General features: G+C 42.8%; 1 protein-coding gene across 13 annotated transcripts in view; it reads right to left on the bottom strand.

Moving 5' to 3' along the window:
• Positions 1–23,451, bottom strand: part of EPB41L2 (erythrocyte membrane protein band 4.1 like 2) — a 178,060-nt gene that overhangs the window by 60,635 nt on the left and 93,974 nt on the right. For all 13 annotated transcript variants that reach the window (XM_073575800.1, XM_073575799.1, XM_073575801.1 and 10 more), the window contains exons 4-6: positions 15,543–15,647; positions 12,083–12,125; positions 97–172 (exon numbers count right to left, since the gene is read on the bottom strand). In XM_073575800.1, the coding sequence (XP_073431901.1) occupies positions 97–172; positions 12,083–12,125; positions 15,543–15,647 (224 nt within the window). The remainder of the gene's footprint in view (positions 1–96; positions 173–12,082; positions 12,126–15,542; positions 15,648–23,451) is intronic.

A 23,451-nucleotide genomic window follows, 5' to 3' on the forward strand; every position in this document is an offset into this window, starting at 1 on the left:
CTGGACATAATATTTTATATCTACATGCTCTAAACAGCGAGAGCAGAAATGCTGCCCATGGCAGAACACATATCATCTGACAGAGGTCATGGTTACCTTGTTATGTCTTCAGTCAACTGAGAGGGATCCGGAGGATAAAACTTGACGTTAAACACAAATTGCCATGGCGAATCTGAAATAACAGGAGGAAAAAAGTAAAAGGTCTTCAATGCCAAGTCCCATCCTGTTCAATGATATGCCAAACAGGAAAAAAAGCACCATAAAAAGTATTACATATTGCATGTAATAACCCGTCAAAGATTTCAATGCTACATATTGTGAGAGGAGCCCAAAATGTATGGTCTCCACCAAGCTCAACCAAAAATATTAAATAGGCAAGAATTTTTAGGTTTTTTTTTTTTTTTTTTACTCTTTACTCAGGGCAAAGCATGCCACATGACAGTTCTAAAACAAGTAAAGGAAAATCTCATTGAACTGCAATTAACCGAGACCATCCAACGTCTTTTCAGTGTTGTCTTGATCTGTGATCTCTGATGATTTTTCCGTCCACATAAACCATGCACTGTCATGAACCATGAGTAACTTGAAAGTTTCAGAACTTGAAAATGAAAGAAGTGGCACATCGCCTACAATATTGTAAAGTGGAGTGTAAAGGGTTTCCACTGCCCACAAACCATGGCGAATAAAAGTCCAGCACACACGGCCTGATTCTACTTTATGGTAGATCTGACAATCTTCTGCTCTTAATCAAACATTAATTAGTAAGAAAAAACACAAAAATTGAGCTCGACTTGAGTTGGTACACATGCAGAACATAAACGCATGTTCACATTGGCCACAAAACATATAAGACCTACAAGAGAAAAAGTTAAGGCCCCGTCTCACTAAGCAATCTCGGTAGCGAGATCGCTGCTGAGTCACAACTTTTGTGACATAACAGCGATCTCACCAGCGAGATTGCTGTGTGTGACAGCGATCAGCGAGCGGCACCCCTGCCGGTATCGCTGATCGCTGGAAGAAATCTCTGGACATTTCTTTGGTCGCTGGTCTCCCGCTGGCCAGCACGCATCGCCGTGTGTGACAGGCGGGAGACCAGCGATCAGGTGTAAAAAATAATTAAAAAAATAAAAAATATAGTTATTCTCACCTTCCGACGTCGCGTTCAGCCATCCCGCCTCTCTCCACGCTCCGGTCCCAGTGATCCTTTGCACGAATGACCGCGAGACTTTGTTATCCCGCGAGACTGTGACATCTCGTGGTCATTCGTGCAAAGGATCACTGGGACCGGAGCGTGGAGAGAGGCAGGATGGCTGAACGCGACGTCGGAAGGTGAGAATAACTATATTTTTTATTTTGATTCTATTTTTTACAGGAATGGCCAGCGATGCCGCACGCTCGGCATCTCTGTGCTGATCGCTGGTGAAGCTGTCTGTGTGACAGCTCACCAGCGATCACATAGCGACTAACCAGCGATCCTGACACCTTCATATCGGTGTCGGGATCGCTCGTAAGTCGCTTAGTGTGACGGGGCCTTAAGTCTGTCCGATCAGAGTTACCTTGCCGTGGTGGGATGGCTTTTATGCTATTTTTTGATTTAAAAAAAAAAAGTATTACTAAAAACTCTTATTTAAATGCACTTTTTGCTTTTTATTTACAGCAGGTTTTTTGCTCACTTTTTCTCTTGTAGGTTTTTTGTTAATTAGTAAAAGTAGAATATACACTATCAATATCCTGGCTGCCCCGATTTTAAGAAAAAGCAAAGCCATTCAAGGAGGTAGGAAAGGACTCGAATTGTGCAGTATTTTTAGATACCAAGGACATTTGCCACATCTGAAATTGTAAGTTATGTAATGATTAAAATGTCAAGAATTTGCCCAGACAGCAAATATGATTAGCAGCATTGTTAAGAGGAGGGAAGGCAAGAGCTAAATGGTACACAATCAATACGATTCATAGCGGGCGCACCACTAGAATGAATGGTTTAGCCCTGCTGAGGACAATCCCACACTGTTGTGTCTCTCCGTATCCCTCACAAGGCCGTGTAGAGAACAGGACTGATATAGACACATAGATGTAGATAATAGTTACAGATTGCAGCTGATGCTTCCAACTAAACATACAAGTCTAACCTAAAGATAAGCAGGGATGTACTAAATTTCCATATTTCTTTCCTCAGAGATTAAATAGATTGATTTATACAAAGACTAATAGCGATGGGTTGGAAAAATGAATAGACAATCTGAAAACTATATGACTTTTCTAAAGGTGTCATCAGCTTTAGGAATATCCAGATATATAAATAATTCCAGTCTAAATACATGAAGGTCACTGGAGAAAGTCTATAATATTTCCAAATAACGGGCGTATCGGTCACCACTATTCCCACTAAAACAGGAGCCGTCTCCGCAGCTTGCACGGGCATTGCACATTGTGCAGTTAGTTGGCAGTGCGCTGGGCTATGGACCGCTAGGCTTTGTTCATACTTACCCGTTGCAATATCTTTGCCACTAAAATGTCAGCCACTATGGCAGAACGTGACGTACCTCACAAATGAAGTAAAGTTTTTCTTAACAGCCATGAACTATGTAACGTGACCGTGACAGCTGACATGCTGCAAGATCCATAGGTAGCATGTATCAGACCCTGGCTGTATGATTCAGCCAGGTAGGTTTACATTAACAGCCTTCAGGGACAGGACTGCACTAGAGTGTAAGTGGACAGGCGGTTGCCAGCGGCTTCTCCCTGCCCGCTGCCAATGACTTTCCCTGCAAGTGTGTATAGTGAGAGACCAGTCTCTCCGGTGCAGACGGTGCGAGGCGAAAAAACGCTGGGGACCCTCCTGTCCGACTAGTCTCCCATGTGGCTCTGTCACCGCTGACTTTTAAACTAGGTTTTTCTCTGGAACGCCACAGTATTTCAGATTTAAAAATATATGGCAGAAGTCATGCAGCAGGTATGGTCTGACTAAATGATTTTCTATGATTTATATCTATGCGCTTGCTTACCATTTTAGCATCCTTGGAAATAAGGGTCTATATTATTTATTTATATAGCGCCATTGATTCTATAGTGTTGTACTTGAGACAGGGTTACATCAAAATACAAATGTCACTTACAGTAAACAAACTAACAATGACAGACTGGTACAGAGGGAAGAGGACCCTGCCCTTGCGGGCTTACATGCTACAGGATGGTGGGGAAGGAGACAGTAGGTCGGGGGTTGCAGTAGCTCCGATGGGTTGGAGGTGGCTGAGTGGTCATTACAGGTTGTAAGCTTTCTTGAAGGGGTTGGTTTTCAAGTTCCTTCTGCAGGATCCAAATGTGGTGGGTAGCTGGCCATGTTGGGGCACAGAATTCCAGAGGATGGGGGCTATTCGGGAGAAATCTTGGGAGGTGAATGGGTGAGGAGCGAATAAGCGTGGAGGAGAGGAGGAGGTCTTGGTAGGACCGAAGATTACATGAGGGAAGATAGAGAGATAAGTTCGGAAATATACGGAGGACAAAGTCTATGGATGGCTTTGTAGGTCAGTGTCAGTAGTTTAAACTGAATACGCTGAGAAATTTGGAGCCAGTGAAGGGATTTGCAAAGAGGAGAAGCATGAGTGTAGCGAGGAAAGAGATTAATTAGTCGGACAGCAGAGTTAAGGATGGACTGGAGGGGTGTGAAAGTGTTAGCAGGGAAGCCACAGAGGAGGATGTTGCAGAAGTCAAGGCAGGAGATGATTAGGGCATGCACAGGCATTTTGTTAGAGTGAGGGTTGAGGAAAGGGTGGATTCTGGAAGCATTTATGAGCTGGAGGTGACAGGAGGTGGCGAGAGCTTGGATATGCGGTTTGAAGGACAGGGGAGAGTCAAGGGTTAAGGGGGATTTACACAGTGATATCGCTAGCAATATCGCTAAAGCATCACCGATTTTGTGACGCAGCAGCGATATTGCTTGTGATATCGCTACATGTGATACTTACCTCCAACCGGCTCCCCCGCTGGCTATCGCTGATCGCGCGAGATCGGCCTGGTCCATTTCTCGTCGTCTGCTTCCTGCTGGCGCCGACGAGCGAGCCATGGATGCAGGCGGAAGACGGACACCCTCGCCGCGTCTGAAAGGTAAGTACGACCGCCGACCGCTGCTGCATCGCTGGTGAGATCTGCCTGTATGGCAGCTCACTAGCGACCATTTAGCGATGCACCAGCGATCCTGACCGGGTCATATCGTGGTCGGGATCTCTGGTGCATCGCTAAATGTAAAGGGGCCTTTACTCCGAGGCAGCAGATTACCAGGACAGGGGAAAGTGTGATTTCATTTATTGTGATAGATAGATCAGGTAGGGAAGGTATGCAAGATGGAGGAAAGATAATCAGTTCAGATTTGTCCACATTGAGTTTGAGGAAGCGAGAGAAGAAGGAGGATATGGCTGATAGACACTCTGGGATTCTGGAGAGCAGAGAGGTGATATCTGGCCAGAGAGGTAGATCTGAGTGTCATCAGCATATAGATGGTACTGGAAGCCATAGGACTTTATGAGTTGTTCCAGGCCAAGGGTATAGATTGAGACGAGAAGGGGTCCTAGAACAGAACCTTGAGGGACACCAACAGAGAGGGGGGCGAGATGAAGAGGTAGTATGGAAGTAGGAAACGCTAAATGTGCAGTTGATAAGGTATGAGGAGATCCAGGATAGAGCAAGGTCTTTGACACTAAAGGAAGAGAGGATCTGTAGTGGGAGGCAGTGGTCAACTGTGTCGAAGGCAGAGGACAGGTCTAGAAGGAGGAGTATAGAGAACTGTGTTAGCTTTGGCTGCAAGTAACTCATTAGTAAGTTTGGTCAGGGCAGTCTCAGTGGAATGTTGGGGACGGAAGCCAGATCGTAGGTTGTCAAAGAGCGAGTTAAATGCAAAGTGAGAGGAAAGTTCAGCATGGACGTGCTGCTCAAAGAGTTTGGAAGCAAATGGGAGCAAAGATATGGGGAATAGCTGGACATAGCGCTTGGGTCAAGGGATAGCTTTTTGAGGATAGGTGTGATTGTAGCATGTTTGAAAGCAGAGGGGAAGGTACCAGAATTTAGTGATAGGTTCAAGAGATGGGTTAAGGATGGGATTAGTGTAGTGTCGAGGCTGGGGAGGAGGTGGCATGGGATGTGGTCAAGTGCACAAGTGGTGAGGTGTGATTTGGAGAGACGACGAGCAAGCTCTCCTTCAGTGATTTTGAAGAAAGAAGTTATGGGGTTAAGGGCCTGTCACACTAAGCGATATCGCTAGCAATATCGCTATAACTTGTGACGTTATAGTGATATTGCTAGCGATATCGCTGTATCTGATACTTACCTACGACCCGCTCCCCCGCAGGTTATCGCTGATCGCGCGAGAACGTCCTGGACCACTTCTCGTCTTCAGCTTCCTGCGGTGCTTCCTGTGGAGAGACGAGCATGGAGCCAGGCGGGAGGACGCAGGATCGCCTAGTGTGACAGGTAAGTAGTGACCCCCGTCCCCAGCGATGTCGCTGGTGAGATCTGCCTGTGTGGCAGCTCACTAGCGACCACTTGGCGATGTACCAGCGATCCTGACCGCGTCATGTCGCTGGTCGGGATCGCTGGTACATCGCTAAGTGTGACAGTACCTTTAGAGCATTGGTCTGGCATACAAAGGGATTGTGGTGGTCGGACAACAAAGACTTGCCTTGTTTGGTCTCTCTTATTTTTGAAGTGCGTGGCAAAGTCCTTGGCAGAGATTAGGGAAGTCAGAGGGGCAGTGGTGGGAGAGGAGGGAGTTAAAAGTGTTGAACAACTGTTTGGGGTTGTAGGATAAGGAAGATACAAGGGATGTAAAAAAGGCCTGTTTAGCAGAGGTGAGAGCTGATTTGAATGCGAGTGTTGCTTGTTTGAGTGCAGTGAAATCATCTTGCGAATGCGTTGTCTTCCAATGCCACTCTGCAATTCTGGATACTTGTCGAAGCTTTTTAGTGATGTTAATGTGCCAGGGTTGTCTATTGATTTGTCGTACTCTGCTATGCATGACAGGGGTGACTGAGTCGATGGCTGATGCAAGAGTGGCATTGTAGAAACTAGTGGCAGTGTCTGTATCGTGGAGTGAAGCTATGGAGAATAGTGGTAGAATAGAGTCAGAGTGTGCGTGTGTCTAGATGTACGAGGTTTCTGCAGGGGTGCGCATGTTGCTGGACATATTGTTGCTATTACTACCAGCAGCCTGACCTCATCCCACTCTACCACACACTTTCCTCTATTTGATCCCTCTCACACATATCATGTTAACCATTGATTCATGTCCTTTTTAATGTGTATTACTTTTGAATAAAATTTATTTTATCTATATTTATACCTGTTTTAAGTGGTGTTTTTGTATAATCATTTTAGGTTGTATGTGCCTGTTAAGGTTTAGCATTCACTACATAGGACAGGAGTGTATATTGGGGTTTACATCCCACTATTAAGAAATAACAGAATTTCCTGCCAAGTGAATCTGCTAATGAACATCTCTGCTCTTTTCATGAAATTACAGATTATCAAATTAGAAAAACCATTTCAGACTCTATATAACATGAAGTAAAGTAGACAGAGCCAAAATTCTCAAACGATGTTATCACAGCCCTAGCTTGGGAAAAAAAGTCACTGTGTACAATAAAGAAACAAAAAAAAGCAAGGCCCGGGAATCTGCAGCCACTCAGGCACCATAAGAGGAATGCACACAGGCCACATAAGATTTGATTACAGAATTTACATGAAGTTATAGACAGCAGCTGTGACTGCCGCTATATTCCAGAGGACAGCTCGTGTTCGCCAGCTATGTATGGAATCTAGAAAACATCAATCCTTATGGGAATGGCAGGAGGAATAATACTTCTACAGCGCGCTTGTGTGTGTACATGGGTTTGCTTTAGTTAAAACAACAGAAACGCAGGCCGACATTACAGATAGGAGGTCTGCTCCCATATTTCTTCCAGATGAGGGTATGTGAATCTGGCCGCATTCCACCGCTCAGTCTGTGTGTGCACAAAGGGCGGGGATGAAAGAAACATGATAGAGAACAGCCAAAAAATGTGTCATGAATTAAAAAATTGGGCGGAAAGAGGGGTTGAGCTGTCACACTTTTACAATATTCCATTTTCTTGCTTTTACTTCCTCCTTCAAAGCTGCATGTATAGTCATGAGCCAATCAAATTAATACAATATGCCATCTGGTTACTGCAGCAAGCTGCCCAGTAAAGCCGCTAAATGCTTCATCTAAGGCTTTCTAAACCACATGACCCCAAGAGAGTTTCTATGCACTGCAACATGAGACCCGAGTCTTCCAGTGTTCTGATGACAGAATTCATGAGGTTATCATCATCTGCAGGGCTCTCTGTACTCGGTGTGGATTGGCTCTAGATCTGTCAGGAGTACAGCACATGGAAGCCTCTTGTGCTATCCCTCACTAATAAAGCATCTCCATGGTCACATAGGAATAGGCCGGCTCATCACTGGCTTCATGGATGCACTACAAAGCATACTTTACCCAACCATTTTAGATTTTGCTTATTGGAATATTCAAATACTCAGGGCATTTACTAACGGTGATTTCACATCGTAAGAAAACAAAAAAGGAAATCTACATGAGTTCATGGAGGCATCTGTTTTAGTAGAGTGGTGTGTCAAGTTCAAGGGAATCTGTCACTAGATAGTATGAATCTTTATTGAATATTGTAAAGATAAAAATTTAATAATTAAAAAAGGTACAAGAAAAAAATGCCTCCAAAGACACTGAGGCTGACAGTATGACAAATATCACCAATATGTAAGTTATCAATTGCAAAACCACTATTAATAAGCCAGTATTAATGCTCTAGTGGCTATAATCACATATACCTCTTTACATTTTTCACTCTGTTTCTTTGCAGTCATTTGGTAAATTCAAAATTCATTTTTTTCTCATTAATGTACACTCTGCACCCCATCTTGATTGAAAAAAAAAAAAAAAAAAAAAAAAAAAAAAAAAGACAATGTAGAAATTTTTGCAAATTTATTAAAAAAGGAAGACTGAAATATCACATGGTCATAAGTATTCAGATCCTTAGCTCAGTACTGAGTAGACGCACCCTTTTGAGCTAGAACAGCCATGAGTCTTCTTGGGAATTATGGAACAAGTTTTTCACACCTAGATTTGGGGATCCTCTGCCATCCTTCCTTGCAGATCCTCTCCAGTTCCTTCAGGTTGGATGGTGGACATTGGTGGACAACCATTTCCACGTCTCTCCGGAGATGCTCAATTGGGTTTTGGTCAGGGCTCTGGCTGGGCCAGTCAAGAATGGTCACAGAGTTGTTCTGAAGCCACTCGTTATTTTATCTATGTGCTTAGGGTCATTGTCTTGTTGGAAGGTGAACCTACGGCCAAGCCTGAGGTCCAGAGCACTCTGGAAGAGGTTTTCATCCAGAATATCTCTGTACTTGGCCGCATTCATATTTCTTTCAATAGCAACCAGTCATCCTGTCCCTGCAGCTGTAGTACCTGCAGTGCGCAGGACCTCTCAGACCTTTCCTGGTGCCAGCGCACTGCAGTACTTTGCTCTGCCCACAACAGGGCAGATAAGTATGTCTGCGCAGGATCACGATGCCGTGGAGTGATGAAGCAGGCAGGAGGGCGGCGATTATAAGAAGATGGGAGGCGCTGGACCGCCTCCCGGGTGAGCATAATAAAAAACTTATTTTTCTCATCTTTCAGGTAGGACCGGGGGCTTATCTACAGCATTATAGAATGCTGTAGATAAGCCCTGAAAGGCAGTGGCCGCATCATTTATCGGCCAAAACTGATGACAGGTTCACTTTAAAGGGTCATTTCCAATCTTTAGGATAATCCATCAGTGTGTGACTGGAGGCATTCAACCCTTTGAACCCCACCAATCTGCAGATGAAAGGGCCATGGTGCTTAACTTAATTGGACACAGTCAAATGAGTACATATGGATCTGCTTGGTATGGCAACTTAATATAATACAAGTTATGAGAGCGCTCAGGAGGAACTGTAGTACAAGGTAACACAACACATCAATGTAAATGGCTGAAATACCTCTTGATATTTAAGTTAGACCCTTGCAGTGGGAATGATTTTGAGGCATGCACCTACATATTGACTCTGCCCTAATAGAGTATATAGGGGATTTCTGGATGGGTTGGAGTGGCAGACAACAGTACATGGCAATAAAAATGTATAAGCAAATCTAATTTCACAATCACATATCCAAAATCTTAATAGCCTAGAAATTGGAAGCTTTTTAGCATTGTAAAAGCAAATAAAAAGCCAATGTTGACTACACAAGTTTCTATTAGAAAAGTTATCCTGAAACCAGGTCCAAAACGATCTGCATAATAAAAGTTACCATCACATGAGAAAGCTGCAAAGTGTCACCTGACTTTGGTCATTCGGTCATTTTTTTTTTTTGGGACATAAAGAAAACTAAAACCAGAGGGTTAGAAAAATTATGGATTGTTGAAATTCATATCAGTCCCTTTCCCCAACAGTTGAGTAAATCTCGGAGAAAATCGGTAACTTATCAGTACGTTTTTGGAATGTGGATACAACAATCAATAAAAAACATAAATAAAGTACCTGTTCTGAGAGGAAGAGAACAAACTCTAGTGTCAACTATTGGATGTAGCAAACCTAAAAGTCAACATTGAGCCTTTGAAGGGCTATGCCACGACTTAGGAGAAGACGCCAAACAAATTCCATTTCCAGACGTGTTTGCCTCTCATCAGTGCAAAGCAGGAGAACAGATTTGGCTAGGAGACAGATCCTGACAGGGGGTGTAAGAAATAAAGTTTTCCTTTCTGGAGAATGCTAAATAGGTGTTAGTGAGATCACAATCTACGGTAATTCCCCAGAGAATGTAAAAAGGAAACAGCCTCTTCAGAGACGAAGAGGACTGGAACTTTAGCACCACCTATAAACTCCTCCAGACGGTGATGGTGCCGCCCTTCAGTTGGGTCTGAACTCAGGATTGCTAACATGCTAACCACAGTGTTACAGAATACGTCAACACTGTATATGCTGCAGAGATGTAAGTCTGGAAGATGTCGCTCCTTGTTGATACTTATAGGCCATGCAATGCTCCTTTGAGAAATTATTGGGGGAACAAACCCTAAAAGTCAATATTGACCCCTTTTACGAGCCAATAAAAAAAGCCACAACAAACAATTTGCAGATATGTGTTTTGGGGTTGTCTGCACTCAATTAGCAACTTATAGGCCATGAAACATTCCTTCGGAGAACTATAAAGAGAAAAACCAGACAAACTGAACAGCTGAAAGTGGTCTCTTCATTTTTGCCAGAGCTGTATGTCACCATAATCCAACCAGGAGGTATACGTGTAGTATGCATTTCATTCCCTTAAGGTTATCAGACAACAATGATACCATGGATCTCAGCTTTAATGATGGTGACGGCCATTGATGACTTTCTAGGTCCCATGACTGTCAGCCCCGTCTAAGTGTATGAGTAGCAGTCATGCCTACAGAACATTGGCCATAAAGGAGTGCAGTCATTACGCCGCCCATCCATCTCTCTGGTCAGATACTTTATTATGCCTACCCATGTGAAAGGTAATGTTAGTATAAAAACCCAGGCTGCTCCCAAGCCAATCTAACTTGAGATAGACAAGTGTCTCCATTCCAAGTGATCAGGTAAGGTGTACATTAGAAACACTGGCTTCCTACAGGGCACACTATCCAGTGCAATAGCCCTACTATGTGGCATAAATGCAACAACATGGGCTTGGATTGATCCAATGACCTGAATGGTGGCAGCCCTACAGTAACTTTTGAGCGTTACCACCAGTGACACAAACTCTCCTCTTGAATACACTGTTTAGAAGGATTACATTTTTTTTAAATGATTAGGCAAACGTTCTGTGTTTTAATCATAATGATTAACTCATACCCAGTGACAAAGAGGTGTAAACTTTACAGCCAGGAAATCAATCAATTATGTACCTAAACTCTAAAAAAGATTTGCTCATGTAAACGCCAGTGAAAACGTCCTACTCCTTGTGTTTCAGATATTAGCCACATTGTTTAAGAACCGTTGATCTAAAGGCCCCATCTCACTAAGTGATCTCGGTAGCGAGATCGCTGCTGAGTCACAAGTTTTGTGACGTAACAGCGATCTCACCAGCGAGATCGCTGTGTGTGACAGCGATCAGCGAGCGGCCCCCCTGCCGGTATCGCTGATCGCTGGAAGAAACCTCTGGACATTTCTTTGGTCGCTGGTCTCCTGCTGGCCAGCACGCATCGCTGTGTGTGATAGTGGGAGACCAGCGATCAGGTGTAAAAAAAAAATAATAAAAAAAATAAAAAATATAGTTATTCTCATCTTCCGACGTCCTGTTCAGCCATCCTGCCTCTCTCCACGCTCCGGTCCCAGTGATCCTTTGCACGAATGACCGTGAGATGTCACGGTCTCGAGGGATAAAGTCTCGCGGTCATTCGTGCAAAGGATCACTGGGACCGGAGCGTGGAGAGAGGCCGGAAGACTGCGCGGGACATCGGAAGGTGAGAATAACTATATTTTTTTTTATTTTTTACAGCGATGCCGCACGCTTGGCATCGCTGTGCTGATCGCTGGTGAAACTGTCTGTGTGACAGTTCACCAGCGATCACATAGCGACTTACCAGCGATCCTGACACCTTGATATCGGTGTCGGGATCGCTGGTAAGTCGCTTAGTGTGACGTAAAGAAATACCTTTCCCAAAATGCACAGCAGTGTAACAGCTTGTTCACACCTAGAGATTTTGCTGCAGTTTTTCTGTGTGTATATTAAAAAAAAAAAAAAAACCAGAAACCGCTTTTACAGTAACAGCAAAATAAAGATTTCTATATGCAGATTCACACTGTGTTTTGTCTTGCGTATTGGTGTTTTTTTTAAAAACTGCAGCAAGTTAATTCTTTCATGGAGATGAATAATGTTTGTTGACTGCTCACTCTCGATTATAACCAGCAGACTTGTGAGAGTGTATTTACAGACAATCTAAGGTGCTCAGAATGTAAACCCAAGCTTTAAAGGTGTTCCACAGGGTCACAAGGAGGAAAGTACAGTACTTACTTCTTATTTGCCTTTTTATTTCCTTTGCAGGATCCAACCAGTTCTACAATGAAAAAACAGAATACTGGGTAAGAAAAAAAACATTCTACACCAAGCACAAATGCGGTCTGACCTTCATGTAGTAGAGCAGGAGGACTTGAGCAGGTTGAGCTACAGAAGATTCAATACAAGGCCACATTCACACACCAGTTTCTGTCCATATATTTATGTGTCGCTAGAAAAAGACAAGTTTTATTTTGATTCAATCTGCAGATCAGTAGTCCTATCAGCCAACACCAGTGACTGGAGGTAAAGTTTATACCTCTGATCACAACTGCACCCTCATGCTGTCTTTTGACAGCATGAGAACTGCGGCTGTCTTACCGCTGATCAGAAGCAGCGTTTGCCACGCTGTCATTCACATGACAGCGCGACAAACACCCATTGTTCAGGGGCTGAACCTAAACAATAATACATACTTCCTGGTGAAGTCCGTGTTCGGTGTCTGTGCCCGAACAGTAGGTGTTCAGTATGGACGCAAAACTTTATTTATCAGGTTTGCCCATCTCTACTTAGAAGTTTCTTTAAAGTTTCAGTTTGGCATGTCAAATACAAGTATGCAGAAGTTACGGTAAACTGTAAAGCGCTGCGGAATATGTTGGCGCTATATAAAGATTATTATTATTATTATTATTATTATTATTATTATTATTATTATTATTAAGAGTCATTTCTATGTTCATGAATGGGTATTGTCAGATAGCACAAGCATTTCTGCTGTACAGTTTATTAAAATTTCCAGAACGGCTGGACACCTTAACACTTCTTTTGCATACAGCACATTTCCTAGCTGACGGGCTCCCACTTCTGTCCAACAGGGGTGATCAAACATGCACAGTGCTTTCTACTGAGCTTGTAAGCACTGCACTGAAGATGCCTGTGATCGCTTTCTTATCTCCTTCTCCTGGGCCAGCTTCAGTACAGTGCTTACAATCTAAACAGCAGTAGTGGTGGTGGATCGCATAGGCAATGTGCTCTAAACAAGAAAAAAAAAAATGTTCAATCAAGAATTGTTAAAAACTTTAATTTACAGTACATTGCAAAAGTGCCGCTATCCAACAACACTCTTATGAAGATGGCAATAAGCATTTAACAGGAGTCTGCATCTATCAGCAGGACAGAATATTGATGTCAGGGGTTGCAGGTCTCCTCATCTTCTACGGTCTTACAATGGAGTCGGAGTGCTTCTGTGGTGCCACACACAAGAGTGCCTGGCATTCCGCTTACCCATTCTGCAGCTGCAATCCAGCACAACAGCTGGCTCATAAATGGGTCACTGTACTGACTGCACTGGGACAAGTGAAAACACATCATTCAGCATTCAACACAACATTGGCTGAAGGTCACAGAAGTAAGGCATTCTAATCTAGAAAGGCAGCAACCCAGGCAGGAAAAACTGAATCAGAGGGGATCAGTGCCAAGAAAGAAAACACACTTTTGTATATCGTAATACTCTGAACAAGTCACATAAATGGAAGGAAAAGAGACACTCCTAACAGCATCGCGCGGAGAAGCCCACCAAGGCACTGAAATGTGTCATCTACATATGAGCAAGCGCAGAGATTCCCCCAGGAAAAGTCAACTATAAGAATATGTTCAGGCAAAGGACTGGAATTTACAGCATCTCCGTACAGAAAGATACAAACCAGAAATACTAATGCAACACATACTGGGAAATAAACCTTTAATAGCAACATCAGCAGATTTAGTCTTAGGATCAGTACAGACAAAGGAAAAAAATTCTGCAAATCCATGGCAAAATCTGCATGTCTTAAATGTGGATTTCATGTTTTTCAGGGTAAAATATGGAGCAACAATCATTAGAAATAAGCCACATAGAATGCTGAAAATGGACGGCAGACGGTTTACTTACAAACCCTGGATGCAGAACGCCAATGTCATAATAAAATGGATATGCGGAAACTGAAGGACTGAGATGGACGCCCGACACGGATTATCAGATCCAGGGGCGAATGTATAACATTGGTCATCAATTCACCGGCGACCGGAATTTGGCAACGTAGAGCATAAGTGAGGCTTATTGCCATCGCATGCATGTTCCCCTCTCACTGGTGGCATAATTCATTTACTGTAATATTTAGTAATGGGAATCAGCTGCCCATGAGCTAGACTCCTAGTCAGCTTGTGCTCGTATGCAGTATCCCCCGAAAATAGGCATAGCTGCAGTATAACGCATGAGCATCAGACACTAGCGACTAGGTGACCAATACGGAAAGGCAGTGACTTCCATATCATTCCTACAAAGCATGCCACCAGGAGACCATGTTACTTTAGGGCTTCAGCACGTGTCGATAAGATGTCACCACTAGGCCAAATTTCCACAATGAGAGGTTTGTAAGTCTTTTTTCTGCAGAGTATGATCATGCCATATAAGGCTGTGTGCACACGCTGCGGATTCCGCTGCGTTTCCGCAGCGGTTTTGGCCGCTGCGGACCCGCAGCAGTTTTAGCTGCGGTGTACAGTACCAAATGAATGGTAAAAAAAAACCGCTGTGCCGACGCTGCGGAAAAATCCGCGCGGATTTGCTGCGGTTTTGAATCCGCAGAAAGAATTGCATGTCAATTCTTTCTGCGGAAACCGCTGCGGGTTCCTATCTCCACCATTGTGGAGATAGTGAATCCGCAGGACCAAACCGCAGGCAAAACCGCAGATAATCCACAGGTCTTTTGACCTGTGGATTATCTGCGGTTTTTTTGCAAAATCCCTGCGGATTAATCCGCAGCGGATTCCGCAGCGTGTGCACGTACCCTTATGGTTCCAGAAAGATAGACGAGATTTATATATAACTCATGCTCACTGGGATTTATTTACTTTTTATATGCAAAAATGAAATAAAAATGGGTGGCTGACTAACTGATCTGTTTTCCATAGACTTCAATGTAAAAAAAAAAAAACAAAAAAAAAAAAAAACACGGATCTAGCAGAGATCAGATTAGTTAAACATTGACTAAAAAGTTGTGTCTGCACAACTTTTTTGCCAACGGATTGCTGCTTGTTCTGTTCTAACTGATCACTTCTGGACATGTGAACATAGCCCAAAAGTGTGTACAATTAGAACCCGAGGCTAATGATTATTTTACATTATCCATCAGTTGTGTGCTTTGATGATTAACACAAAAGTACTACTAATGATTAATGCCCTCTAAATGTGTGACCACAACAAAAACATTGGACAACATACTACCAAGGCAGCAAATCTGACAAAGCTAATTAAGAGTAGGGCAATCTGAGACACCAAACCTCACAGACACACCTGACCCACAGTAACCTAACATTAAGTTACCTCTGACTTTTAGGAGTTAACACACTATTTATGGATGAGAAACAGGTAAGAAATGACCCTTATATTATTCTAATTATTTATTTCTGTGCCAATACTATACGGAATTTTTCTTCGTACCTTCTGTTCCGCATTATCATTGTAGATCAGTCCAAAATAATCCGTCTCCAATAGGTTGAGGTGCTCACAGACCTTCACAAATAAGGACTGTCCTTTTGCACGTTTCTGAAAAAGAAAGAGGTAGCAGTCATCTATCTGTTGTGGTGTTACGCTTACCATGCAAACAGATGCTTTACAAAACTAGAAACAGGTTACCTTTCTGTTCAACTATCCATACCTTACATTAGTATGACCTATAGGGATGATGATGACGACTGTGTGAAATCTATTAGTAGTATATGTACACAGTAAGCAAAAAAAATCACTTGTTTGGCATTTATCATAACTTTTTTACTACCCAATGTCTTTGTGTGTGTATGTAAGTAAGTAGGTCGGTACGTTTGTCCTCTTGTTGCTTCGCTATTTTGATTGCAGATTTGAGTAACAGTTTAGCTTTGGTGTGTGTGTGTGCGCATGTACACACATACATATGTGAATATAAATACGTCCATACACAAACATAGCCATTTGCATGCACACAGGTCTTGAATAATTTCTAGCAGTCGAAAATAAATCCTGTTGCTATGAGAACAAGTATTAACCGTGATGAGTGCATGAGCTATGTTCCAGCAAAAAAAAGTCATGTCATTTTGAAATTGTGATTAAAGCCATGTTGGGTAAATATTGTAACGTCAGGTCAAACTTTCCAAATGTGTTTTGCATTGCGCCCCCAGCCCCCCCACACAAGTCTTCTGTTGCCCTGCAAAAACTCAATGAAATCAGCTCTGAAATTGTCAATCATTGGCCATATTCTCCTGATTTGGCCACAAAAAAAAAAAAAAAAAAAAAAAGATTGTAATTGATGCTGTGCAGTCATGGTTGGTGGAACAGGATAACATTTTTTATTTTAAAATAAAGGATTAGAATTACTTTTTTATGAATGCATTAAACGGATAGAGCTGAAAGTTGTTTATGTTGAATAAAATATTATTACTTCGGGGAAAAAAAAAAATAATTTTCTTTCTAGGAAAGGCCAATTATATGTCCATATATTGACAAAATTAGGGATTAGCTCACAGGATCACCATAGGCTGGGCAAGATGGGCACTTCCCAGGCACAGCTCATGTCACACAGGTTTGATACATCTGGCCACAATCGGTATTGGTTCAGTACAACAGGAAACTGCAGGACACTACATAAATCCCAGGCTGGCTGGCCGCTAACTACACAGGCAAAATCCTGCCTCCCCAGAGCCTAGCCTAGTGCACAGCTCCTAACCAAATAACTGCTTTTACTCACATTCACTCTCACTCTCCCTTTCTTTTTTCCTTCCTCATCCCCATTTTTAGATGCTTCTTTTTTCTTTTACTTCTTCCTTTCCTTGGCTCCTGTTAATCGATGCTAGCACATTTCAGCTATTAGATACTATACTAGAAGGTGATAACCACTAGGCTACAAAAACATGGCCGTTTGCATGCACTCTGCTTCCCCATGAGGCTCTGTCCCCTACGGTCTCCTAATAGGAAGTGCATATGTCCGTGAGGTCATCAGGAGTTTTCTCCGTGACATGTGTCCATCCAGAATCGCTGATACTTGGGGCACACCTCACATACACCGATATGCTTGCTGCCATACTTTATTTACTATAAATGCCAGGGTTGACATGCCCAGACGTACACTCCCCTTGAGAATGCAAACACGAAACGCGCGTTGGGGATCTCCACCACGATTGTGCACATGCACTTTACTATAGGTAAGCAGTTTAAATGTAATGGCTGCTGAAACTTTATATGTGTTTACATTATGCTAGAACACATTGGTAATTAGACAGTGACCTATTATGTGCTATACCCCGATTTGTTCAACTGTCTTCTTGACCGGTTTGTGTTACACTACTTATTAGCACTAGTTCTTGTTAAGCCTTTTTTTTTTTTTTATTAAACTATAGCCTGCTAATCCTTGTGGGATATTATTTTTTAATCTCCCTTGGTCCTCCACTTAATGTGTAAATATATGCATGATTGTGTGTTTTGTTCATTAGTAAAATCTGATATTTTAGTCACACACCTTGATGTTCGTACTCCAGTTTTGGTGCTGTAAATAAGTTCTTCATTCATTGGGAGTTACTTTGTGTTATATCTTATTATTTCTGTATGGGGAAATCATGTTTCCTTGACAACATGCTGCTAGACAGATTATTTTGTACATGTCCTGTAAATTTTATAATAATCCTTTTATATGATACATGAGCATTGCAGGTGATTAGCCAGGGTCATAGACAACATCTAGACTGGCTCAATGGAGGAGGGAAATACATAGTTCCCTGCTACCAAACATGACATTTCCCCTTAGTCTGGTCCTAAAAGTCTGTATATATAATGTGTGTATGCACACATGTATAATATGTTGTATTTTACACACACGATAAATTTATAAAAGCAAGCAAAGACTAAAAATTCTACGATTTTATATATCTTATTACCTTTAAACAAATTATTTTTCTTAACTTTTACATTATTCTTGACATGTATATAGTATAAGGTAAACTCTTTGGGGGTGTAACAAAAGCTTAATGTTTAGGAAAGAGTACAGCTTCATACTCTCTAGATGTGGTTTGTGTGCACACAAAGTGAAAAGTGAAAGAGACAAAGCGAGACCCAGCCTTTATTTACTCAGCGGCACAAACTTACTGCGCTGTCTGTTATAACCGATCAAACATTAAAAGAAAACAAAGACCGGACGTTTCTCAGCCATGTTAGAGAATACAGCAAAGGCCTGACCTACAATAGCCAAGATATTACCGATTATTTGTTAAAATCTGTCCAGTAGATCAAGGCCTAACAAGTGGTGGGAGCACAAAAGTCCTAGAATAATAGTGCACGTATTTATTCTCCGTAGTTGCACGGTACATGCGGTACAATGCTATGCTAGAACCATCCTGACAGTAGTTCAAAGACTATTTCATACAGTGGGGAAAAAAGGATTTAGTCAGCCACCAATTGGGCAAGTTCTCCCACTTAAAAAGATGAGAGCGGCCTGTAATTGGCATCATAGGTAGACCACAACTCAGTCAAAATGAGGAAACAAATCCAGAAAATCACCTTGTCTGATTTGGCAAGATTTATTTAGCAAATTATGGTGGAAAATAAGTATTTGGTCACCTAAAAACATGCAAGATTTCTGGCTCTCACAGACCTGTAACTTCTTCTTTAAGAGGCTCCTCTGTCCTCCACTCACTACCTGTAGTAATGGCACCTGTTTGAACTTGTTATCAGTATAAAAGACACCTGTCCATGACCTCACACAGTCACACTCTAAACTCTACTATGGAGAAGACCAAAGAGCTATCGAAGGACACCAGAAATAAAATTATAGCCCTGCACCAGGCTGGGAAGACTGGATCTCCAATAGGCAAGCAGCTTGGTGTAATGAAATCAACTGTGGGAGCAATAATAAGAAAATGGAAGACATACAAGACCACTGATAATCTCCCTCGATCTGTGGCTCCACGCAAGACTAACAGAAAACGTTTGACCTCTGTCATTGCTAACAAAGGCTATATAATAAAATATTGAGATGATCTTTTGTTAATGGCCAAATACTTATTTTCCACCATAATTTGCAAAATAAATCTTGCCAAATCAGACAAGACATTTTCTGGATTTGTTTTCTCATTTTGACTCTTAGTTGCAGTCTACATATGATGTCAATTACAGGCCTCTCTCATCTTTTTAAGGGGGAGAACTTGCACAATTGGTGGCTGACTAAATACTTTTTTCCCCACTGTATATAGGTCACAAATAATAGGATGAAAAAGAAAAAAAATGGGGAACATACTGCTCATTTATTCTAAGTGCTACTGTCCATTTATATTCCAATTAACGATAAAGTACAAACTAGTCTCTGGACAACAACTGTGTGTGTTAATCAATGAGAATAGTGTAGCGTTACAAGACTGCCATTGGTAGCGCCAGGCTAGTCTCGTCTCAGGCTATGGTCTCGGCCGGAGTGCTTCAGAAGAAAAACCTTACCGGCTGCAATTGTGCAGTCAGGCGTTAATCCATGCTGCCTGTGGTTTCAGCAGCGTAAATCAGGATCAAGCGACAGGTTTCCGTTAAGATATAAACATTCTTGTCATTTTTTGCGGAATGTTGCTTTTTAGCATAGTAGACAACTACACTATTATGTTCCCAAAAAAAGACTGACACTGTTAGAAAGGTCAAAATGTATCTAATACTTCATTTTTTAAAAATCAGTTGGCCTTATTTAAAAGGAATGTCAGCACAGAATGTTTGCCTAAACTAGGTGCATGCGCTTGTTGCACCATGGCAGGGCCAAACAATTACATACCAGCTTGTTTTCCATCTATCTCCACACCTCTCCCTCGTCTTTAATTGACAACTATGGCTGTATAGAGCCCTAGAAAGGTGGAGCTAGATGGAAAGCAAGCAGGTGGGAAGGTGTATTTAAAGGGACTGTCAGCACAGGATGACTGTTCAAACCAAGCAATGCCGCTTTGTGCATCACAACAAGGCCAATCATTTAACTAAACCTTACCACCTACTTGTTGTTCCTCTAGCTACAACCCCTCTTTGATTGACAGCTGTGGCTTCATAGATAAAGGGAAAACAAGCAGGTGGAAGGTGGTTTTAAATGATTGGCCCCCATTTTTGTACGCCTGGTCACAGCACCATGGACATGAAATTACTTGTATTGAAAGGTAACTTCACATCTCAGAGAGACGAGTCTGAGTACAAATTCATGACTACCTTTGACACACTCAATGCCGGAATGAATGTGTTGCATGGATTTATGTCTTTTTACATCAATTAAGGAATTTGCTTCTGACCTTGTGGAGGCATCACAACACATTACCAGACCCGAATCAGAGGACAATAAAACTTTCACTCCTTATCTATGAACTGGTCCAATATTTATGGCCATAACTGTCTATCACTCCCCCATAATGATAACTCTGCTTCAAGTCACTTGTCTTATCTATTGCATTATTTCTGTGCTGTGTTGTGCATAAATATGTGATTCTTCAGATTTTGCATTTGTCAATGTCAATGCCTGATGAAGAGACCTGAATAGTCTGGAAAGCTTGCAATGTGTTACCATCTTTTCAGTTAGCCATTAAAAGGGGTCAACCACTGAGGACTCTCAATTCTGAATATTTTTGGCCCCCATGAGGCACCGAGCGCCTGTACTTGGTTTGAACAGTCATTCTGTGCTGACAAAGCATCTTTAAATGTTTGGCCACACCAAGAAGGCACTGAGCGCTTGTATTTGGTCTTCTAAACCGTCTTTTAAACCATGTGCCCTCAATCAGGAAGACAAACACTTTGGATGCAGCGCATGTCCCCTACGTCCAAAGCGCTGTAGTCTATTGAACGCAAGTGTATCCGCATATCTTCACTGAACCATTGCCGATTTACTGCGTCCAATTATTATTATTATTATTATTATTATTTATTGTTATAGCGCCATTTATTCCATGGCGCTTTACATGTGAGGGGGGTATACATAAAAACAAATACAATAATCTTAAACAATACAAGTCATAACTGGTACAGGAGGAGAGAGGACCCTGCCCGCGAGGGCTCACAATCTTCAAGGGATGGGTGATAATACAGTAGGCGAGGGTAGAGCTGGTCGTGCAGCGGTTTGGTCGATCGGTGGTTACTGCAGGTTATAGGCTTGTCGGAAGAGGTGGGTCTTCAGGCTCTTTTTGAAGGTTTCGATGGTAGGTGAGAGTCTGATATGTTGTGGTAGAGAGTTCCAGAGTAGGGGTGATGCGCGAGAGAAATCTTGTATGCGATTGTGGGAAGAGGAGATAAGAGGGGAGTAGAGAAGGAGATCTTGTGAGGATCGGAGGTTGCGTGCAGGAAAGTACCGGGAGACGAGGTCACAGATGTATGGAGGAGACAAGTTGTGGATGGCTTTGTATGTCATGGTTAGGGTTTTGTAATGGAGTCTCTGGGCAATTGGGAGCCAGTGAAGGGATTGACAGAGGGGAGAAGCTGGGGAATAGCGGGGGGACAGGTGGATTAGTCGGGCAGCAGAGTTTAGAATAGATTGGAGGGGTGCGAGAGTGTTTGAGGGGAGGCCGCAGAGCATGAGGTTGCAGTAGTCAAGGCGAGAGATGATGAGGGCATGGACTAGGGTTTTTGCAGATTCTTGGGTGAGGAATGAACGGATGCGTGAAATATTTTTGAGTTGAAGTCGGCAGGAAGTGGAAAGGGTTTGGATATGTGGTTTGAAGGAGAGATCAGCATCAAGGATTACTCCGAGGCAGCGAGCTTGTGGGACTGGGGAGAGTGGGCAGTCATTTACTGTAATTGATAGGTTCGTAGGGGGGGTCACGTGAGATGGGGGAAAGATGATGAATTCTGTTTTGTCCATGTTGAGTTTCAGATATCTAGTGGAGAAGAAGGATGAAATAGTGGACAGACATTGAGGGATTCTGGTTAGTAGGGAGGTGATATCTGGTCCAGAGATGTAGATCTGTGTGTCATCAGCATAAAGATGATACTGAAAGCCATGAGATTCTATGAGCTGTCCCAGGCCAAAGGTGTAAATAGAGAACAGCAGGGGCCCTAGGACTGAACCTTGTGGGACTCCGACAGATAGGGGGCGAGGTGAGGAGGTGGTGTGTGAGTGGGAGACGCTGAATGTCCAGTCTGTTAGGTATGATGAGATCCAGGAGAGGGCCAAGTCTGTGATGCCGAGGGATGAGAGGGTCCAATACATTTCTACTGGTGAAACGGCTCTTGCGAAAATTAACGCCTCCACAAGAGAAATTGACATGCTGCGATCTGGAGAGAAGCACCGCATGTCAGTCTCGGCAGCTGATCCGCGGGCATCTGTGGACGCATAGCGGACAAGGGATTTCTTGAAATCCTGTTCACTATGCTGTAACATCTGTCCCCTGCGGTTTGACGCTGCTTAAGTAAGCAGAATCGAACAAGCGATTACTGATCGAGTGCGCATACCCTAAAGGCCCCGTCACACATAGCGAGATCATTAGCGAGATCACTGAAACGTCACAGATTTTGTGACGCGTCAGCGATCTCGCTACGTGTGACACATAGCGGCGACCGGCCCCCTGCTGCGATATCGCTGATCATGTTTGAATGTCCTAGACCATTTTTTGATCGTTGGTGTCCCGCTGGCCAGCATGCATCGGTGTTTGACGCCCCAGAACATCGACGAGGGACCTCATTGGTGACTCAGAACTCAGGGGCGCAGGTGTGAGTCGTTCAGAATAGCTGCTGTGTGACAAGGTCCCAACGACCGCCGAAGTCATTATACGGATCGCCGCATCGTTGCTGCGTCTTTGAGTAGATCTGCCTGTTTGACAGCTAGCAACCATGTAGCAACATACCAGCGATCCTTACCAGGTCGTATCGCTGTCGGGATCGCTGGAGCGTCGCTATGTGTAATGGTATCCTTAGACATTCAGACTCAACCAACAATGAAGTGCACAGCAGGTAGCAGAATGTGATGTGAACGCTCCAGTGGAGGTGATTTGCTCATTAAATAAACGTGCACAAAGCATGGTTACCGACAATGAGTTTAGTGTGAACTATGCCTTTAAATGAAACACCTTTAGACTTTAGAAAACTTGTTCTAGAAATGCAAGAAGTTGGAAATGGCTAGAAAGGCAATGCTAAAGACATGGCTGCACATTAATCTACTATCCTGTTAAAATCACTCCAAGAACACAGTTTGCAATCATGATCGAAATGAGAAACAACACAATTAACAGAAAGACTTCTGAAAACTGTGCAACCTGCAGAAACCTCTGTTCTCTATTAGAACACTAAACGAAAATTATATTCATGGAAGGACGCTGCAAGAGCAAATGCAGGTGTAAAGAAAAAAAACATTGTGGCACAGCTCCTGTTTGCCTGGGACCACCTGACT

Source organism: Dendrobates tinctorius, unplaced genomic scaffold (assembly GCF_039654945.1).
Source record: "Dendrobates tinctorius isolate UK_male_01 unplaced genomic scaffold, ASM3965494v1 ptg000046l, whole genome shotgun sequence".
Taxonomy (NCBI): Eukaryota; Metazoa; Chordata; class Amphibia; order Anura; family Dendrobatidae; genus Dendrobates; species Dendrobates tinctorius.